A 6,047-nucleotide genomic window follows, 5' to 3' on the forward strand; every position below is an offset into this window, starting at 1 on the left:
GAGTGCGGCCGTGTGGCGCCCTGCACGTGTGCGGACGTGGCTGTGCACGCAGCAGATGACAAGTCCGAGGGGCACTGGGTCCTGGTGCTGACCAAACAGGACTGGCCCTGCCCCCCGGGAGCTCCTGGCCCACGGAAGGGAGCAGATAAGAATCAGATCCCACTTGAGAGGGGTGGGCTGAGTGGCCCCATGGCCAGGGAAGTTGAGAGAGGACAGTTGACCTCGTCTGAAGGGTCTGGGGGAGACAGCCAATCGGTGACCTGTGGGAAGAGTATGCCAGACAGCGGGAACAGCACGCACTAAGACCCTGACGTGGGAACAAAGCTATTTCTGAACTCACCCATCGGAGGTCACCTTTTGTGTTAACACTTTGTCTTAAAGGAGGGCCTGGGTGGCTCAGTCAGTTGGGCGTCTGCCTTTGGCTCAGATCGTGATCCCGGGTCCCAGGATCCAGCCCCACATCTGGCTCCCTGCTCAGCAAGGAGACCGCTTGTCCCTCTCCCTCTGCCCCTCCCTCCACTCCTGTTCCTTCTCTTTCAAATAAACAGATAAAATCCTTCAAAAATCCTTAAAATAACTGGCTGGAAACACCTTAAATGTCCATGAATTGGTGAAAGGATAACCAAAATGTGATATATCCACTCGCTGGAATATCCCTCGGCCGCGAACAGGAGCGAGGCACAGACAGGCACTGCTCCGGGGAAGGACCCTGAGCCCATGTCAGGGAGGGAACCAGACACAGAAGGTCCCACGGCGTGTGAGTCCACGTGTGTGACACGTCCAGAACAGGCTCCTCCACGGACGGGAAGGGGGCTCGCGAGGGCCGGGGGCCGGGGCGTGACGGCTGATGGGGAGTGATGGCTGATGGGGACAGGGTTGCCTTTGGGGACGATGAGAATTCTGGAATAGGTAGTGGAGCTGGTTGCACAAACCTGTGAATAAAAACAATTTAAATGGATGGACAGTGTGGTATGTGAATTATATGTCAATAGGCTTTTTTAAATAAGAAAATTAAAGTCAGTTGCTAGGATTCCACTCCATGGTCCCCGCGTGGCCGTCCCTCTGGGTCCCTCCCCTGTGGCAAGGGGTCTTGGGAAAGCAGCGTCAGGGAGGCCTCCTCCCGCTCTGAGCTTCGGGGTCCTCCCCGTGGAATGGGGGGGTCCTTAGGGTCTCCCTCCATGGTGCTCAGCACAGGTGTCCCTCGTCCATCCCGCGACACGGGGCAGGCGGGCGGGGCGCACACAGGGGTCTTTGTGTGGCTCCCTGGGTTCATTAAGAGGCAGGCCCCGTCGCTGGGCCCAGCTCGGCTGAATTAATTAGCTGAGAGCCTACCCTCCCTGCTAATTGTGCCCGAGAGGCTGAGGTCCTGTGGGTGGCACCAAGGGGACAAGCAGCTGAGGGGACCTCCATCCGTTGGCCCTGCTGGGTGGCCCCCGACCTGTCCCCGCCTGGGGCGAGGCTGGGGTGAAGGCCCCTGGGGCCCCACAGCCCTCGACACATGCCTTTTGCAAAGCCAAAAAGGGATTAGGAGGCAACAGACAGACCCCTACCCTGGCCTGGCCTGTTAGGGAAACTGAGTCACACTGCAGCAGAGCTTGGCGACATAGAGGTCAGAGAATGTGGTTGGACCCTAAAGGAGCCATTGTGAAATCGGAGGGTCCGCCACCCCCAGCCCCAGCACGGAGGAGGGAGCAGGGGGTCTTGACCAGCCCTGAGGTCCTGGCTTCTGACGCACTCCTGCTGAGTCCATGGTCTCTTCCCTCCCTCCTCCCAGCTGCCCCCCGGGGAGTGGGGGGCTTGTTCCCATTTCTCAGGGGGGTAAACTGAGGCCCATGGAGGGCAATGAAGTACAGCGCCCCGTAAAACGCTCATCCCAGGGCCTGGCCTCCAAACCACCCAAGAATCTGTCATGATTGACCCCAGATGCTCCTGGAAGACACCCCTCCCTGGCAGACACCGGACGTGACTCCGAACTGTGGGTTCCAAGTGCCCCTCCGACGGGTTCGGTGGCCCCAAACACACACTCACACCCTTGAGGCTTATGCTCGTTTTATTATAAAAAAATACAGAATCCAAAGTTGATTGTAACGGAGGGGGGAGCCTGCACCCCGAGCTCCGGGCGCGGCAATGCGCTGGCCGGCACGGTCTACAAAACCCCCCCGGGCGCCAAGCCGCCTCCTGGCGCCCGCATGGTATATACTCATATATAATATATAGAAAACACGGATCAGGAAAGGCGGGTAGAAGTATGAAATCCGTATAAATGCTGTTTGCTTCTTTAAAGTGTTGGGGGGTCTTTTTGGGGGGTGGCCCCCACATTTTGCTTTGTCCTGTCTTCTTTTCTCTTATAAACGTCATTAGTTCCTAGAGTAGGGGAGGGGCTCTGACAGACCATCGAGCTGATTGCGAAGTGTGGCTTCTACTCTAAAAGTCCCCCCACCCCCCACCAAAAAAAGGTGCCCCCCTCCCAGGAAGGGGTAAGAAAAAGAGAAACTTCCCAGGCTGTCCTTAGGAATACAGTAAAAATAAATCACAGTATATGCTCGCTGGCTCTATTTACAGAAATGTCATGTCTTCTTGGCCTCGGGGGCGATCGGGTGAGGGTGGGGGGGCAGGGGGGCCCCAAGCAGTTCTAAGACTCGGGGGCTGTGACTCTGAAGGGGCCCCCTGGTGACACATCCTGGATTTCCACTCTGGGAAAGGATCACCAGGAGCGAGGAGGGTGGGGCAGGGGACAGGGGTCTGCGGCAGGCTCCCGATTCCTGGACCTGGACCGGGGCCCGGGGGCACTCGTCACTCACCCCTTCTGTCTCGGACCGGCCTGTCCCAGGGCGAGTGGGAGGTCCAGGGTGGGTGGGCTCCAGCCCGGACCCAACAAATGGAGTGACCAGACCAAGGGTCTCCACATGCCTGTGCCGCAGGGGGCCAGGGACCACCGCCCCCCCGCCCCCGCCGGCCCCTTCCATTCTGTTTCCTTCCCAAAGTTACCAGCAACAGCAAGGAATAAATTAAATTAAAAACTCAAGTCTTTCTGATTCCGCCGTAAAAGAAAACCACCGCCGAGAGGTTCCTGGGTTCTCTAGCACGCTAGAAGGGCCGGCCTGGCCAGGGGCTGGCCGGCTCCCCGGCCTCTCGGGCCTCTTAGCCCCACCAGGGCTGGTGCTGGGGCGGTGGACAGTCCCCTGCCTGGCAGGGGAAGCACCAGTCGTGGGAGAAGCGGAGTCTCTGTCTGGTGTCCAGGCGGGGCCGTCCGTGTGGCCGGGACTAGGAGCCCAGGAGGGTCCACAGCACGGGGACGGTGCCGAGGACGAGCGGGCAGCCGCCCAAGCCACTGCACGAGTTATTGCTGGTGAAGATCGGCTCGGGGGCCTCGTACAGGGTCTCGTCTGGGGGGACAGGGAGACAGAACGGTCATCAGGTGGCCCCGCCCCCCCGCCCTCCTCCCTAGCCGGCCGCACCCCCACAGGCGCATTCGGCTCCCTGGAGCCTCAGCCACGCATCCCGGTGGGGACAGTTCTGACCGTCTGCATCGGGGCTGGGCCTCCAGGGCAGAGCACAGCACACCACAGTTGCCAAATCGTGCTGTCGGCACCTGGGTGAAGTCACAGGGGCTGCAGAGACCCCCTCTTCTTTGGATGTGGCTGCGACGGTTCAAGAGTTCAGGACATGGGCCTTTAGGTCTGTTTCGGGGAACTTTCCTGATGCTCACTGTTGGCTGAAAAGGGCTATGGCCTCAGCACAGGGCCGGGTCCTGGACTTCACCCTCACTCCCGAAGGTCTGAAATGTCCTCATGTACAGAAGGGGAAACCGAGGCTCCAGACAGAGGCTGCCCCAGCCACTGCCGAGGTGGTGGGACTCCCACGGCCGTGCTCTGAGCACTCTGGCTCTGCTGACCACTGAGCGGGTCATTTGGGTTCAGAACACAAGGGTGGGGACTGAACCCCGCACGGTGCCCTGATCACTTACTAGTCGGCCGAACGTAAACCTTCAGCCTCAGGCAGGGTCGGTCCACAGCATTGGGAGGCGTGGCAGCTGGAAGAGAGGGGGATGGGGACTGGTGGAGTAGGGGGTTCTCAGTGCCGGAGACCTCCTGGGGCTATACCCCCTGCCCCACACTGGTAACTCAACCCTGACGCAACGCCACGGGAGGTTCCACCCCTAAAACTCCTAATCACACATCAAAGCCCCAGACACAATGCCCTCTATTTCCCAGAAGTCCTCCTGCACACTCCCCCTACCCCTCCCTTTCCTGAATGAACCCTGACCCCAGAGAATGGGGTGTCTGTCTGGTTGCATCTCACCCCAAGGCAAGGTTCAAATGTGATGAGCAAAAATATGTTTGTTTTGAACAGATTAGCAAAAAAATCAGTATAACCAAATGATTGATCTGGGATCAAATACCTGCTATCTGGTGCCAGTGGGCAACTCACCCCCCCTCCGGGCCTCGTCCCTCACACAGTAAGTGCTTTGAAATGATGACCTCCGTCTGGGAGCCAGCAGAAGCCAGTAACCCCTGGGGGAGAGGCTGCACTCCCACCTCCCCCACATGGGGAGAGGGACCCACATTGCTGGAGGCAGAAGCACATTGGGTCCTCGTGCCTAAAATCCCCGCATTATTGCTCCCTGCTTCTTGGCCCACACACCGGGCACCCTGGGGGGACGGGGTGCTACTGCGGTGTCAGCAATGAGTCCTGGGGAGGGGGACTTGGGGCCCAGGACAGGGAGGGAGAAGGAGGCCTGAAGGCCAGTGGGGGCCAGGGGGGTTCACACTGTGAAGTCCATTCATGCACACGGGCCGCCTGTCCCCTCGGTGGCTGCCACCTCTGCCCCCCCCAAAGCCCCTCACGCTGGGAGATGAAGATAAAAAAGAATGTAATAAAAATAACATTCGTCATAGAGATAGGACGAATAATTACAATAATTATCTTTATGAAACTCCCGTCCTGGAAAGAAAAATGTAATTTTTCTCATATTACGAGGACTTAATTTAAACACCTTCTTCCCCCTTCCTCCACCCGCTTCTTCCTTGAATTAAAAGGAAAAAATCCAAATAGAGCAGAAAGGAAGAATGGGGCCTTATACAGTTTAATTTGACGCAGCGGGAACCAGGGTGGCGAGGGGCTGCCTCTCCCCATAGCCCCAGGGGCAGAGCCCTGCTCCCCACCTGGCTCCCCAGAGGCCCCCATGTTGGTGGGGGGCAATGCCCAGACCCCCAGGGTTCCTGGCTAAGGTTTACAGAGAGTAAAGAACTGCAAGACCAAAGCAGGATCCGAACTTGAACCAAGGCCCCTTGGGACCCCCTCCACCCCCATGTGCAGCAGAGCTCAAGCCTTGAAAAGCACCTTCCACAGTCCTTGGGGAATCTTGGGCCAGGTGGGCCTGATGGCAGGGAGATGCTGGGGAAGCGCCTGGGAGACCCCTTCCCAAGCCAGGGTGTGATGGGCAGAACACAGGCTCTGCCCTCCCCCTGGCTTTCACCATGGTCCCCTCCCCCACCAGATTCCCTAGGCCTGTTTCCCTCCTCACTGCAATGGGCGAGAGCACCCCTGGTCTCAGCATGGGACAAGCTGATGGTGGGGCCATCCGCCCCCGCCCAGAGGCCCAGTGGCCTGATCCAGAGACTGAGGTCACAATAGGGAAGCTGTGGGTTTGGACTCTGAGACTCAGTTTTCTCATCTGCAAAATGGGGACTCTTGACAGTGAGGCCTCTGAAGCTTTCTGGAAGGATGATACCATTCAAGAGCCTGACCCCAGGGAGACAAAGGCCAGGGCAGGACGAGGGGTGGCCCGGAACTACAGTCCGGCCCGGACCCCATCACCCCATACCCGGCCTCTGCCCCCACTCTCCCGCCACCTCCACACCTCCGCATTCCCCGCCCCCCTCCCCCCCGACCGCACTCCGGCTGCCTCCCTCCGCATCCCCGCCCCGCCCCCTCCTCCCCCTCCGCTGACCCCGTGTCCCCACCTCCCCTCCCCCGCGCCCTCTCCCCCCCTCCCCGCCCCGCCTCGCGCCCTCCCCACCCCCCGTCCGTCCCCCCCCACCCCG

General features: G+C 59.6%; 1 protein-coding gene across 1 annotated transcript in view; it reads right to left on the reverse strand.

Moving 5' to 3' along the window:
* Positions 1 to 2,032: 2,032 nt before the first annotated feature.
* The window catches only part of EFNA2 (ephrin A2), a 14,159-nt gene continuing 10,144 nt past the window's right edge, over positions 2,033 to 6,047 (reverse strand). Inside the window, exons 3-4 of the mRNA XM_040628307.1 lie at positions 3,968 to 4,097; positions 2,033 to 3,386 (exon numbers count right to left, since the gene is read on the reverse strand). Of these exons, the coding sequence (XP_040484241.1) occupies positions 3,265 to 3,386; positions 3,968 to 4,097 (252 nt within the window). The 3' untranslated portion in view covers positions 2,033 to 3,264. The remainder of the gene's footprint in view (positions 3,387 to 3,967; positions 4,098 to 6,047) is intronic.

The sequence above is a fragment of the Ursus maritimus genome, unplaced genomic scaffold, assembly GCF_017311325.1.
Source record: "Ursus maritimus isolate PB19 unplaced genomic scaffold, ASM1731132v1 scaffold_14, whole genome shotgun sequence".
NCBI lineage: Eukaryota > Metazoa > Chordata > Mammalia > Carnivora > Ursidae > Ursus > Ursus maritimus.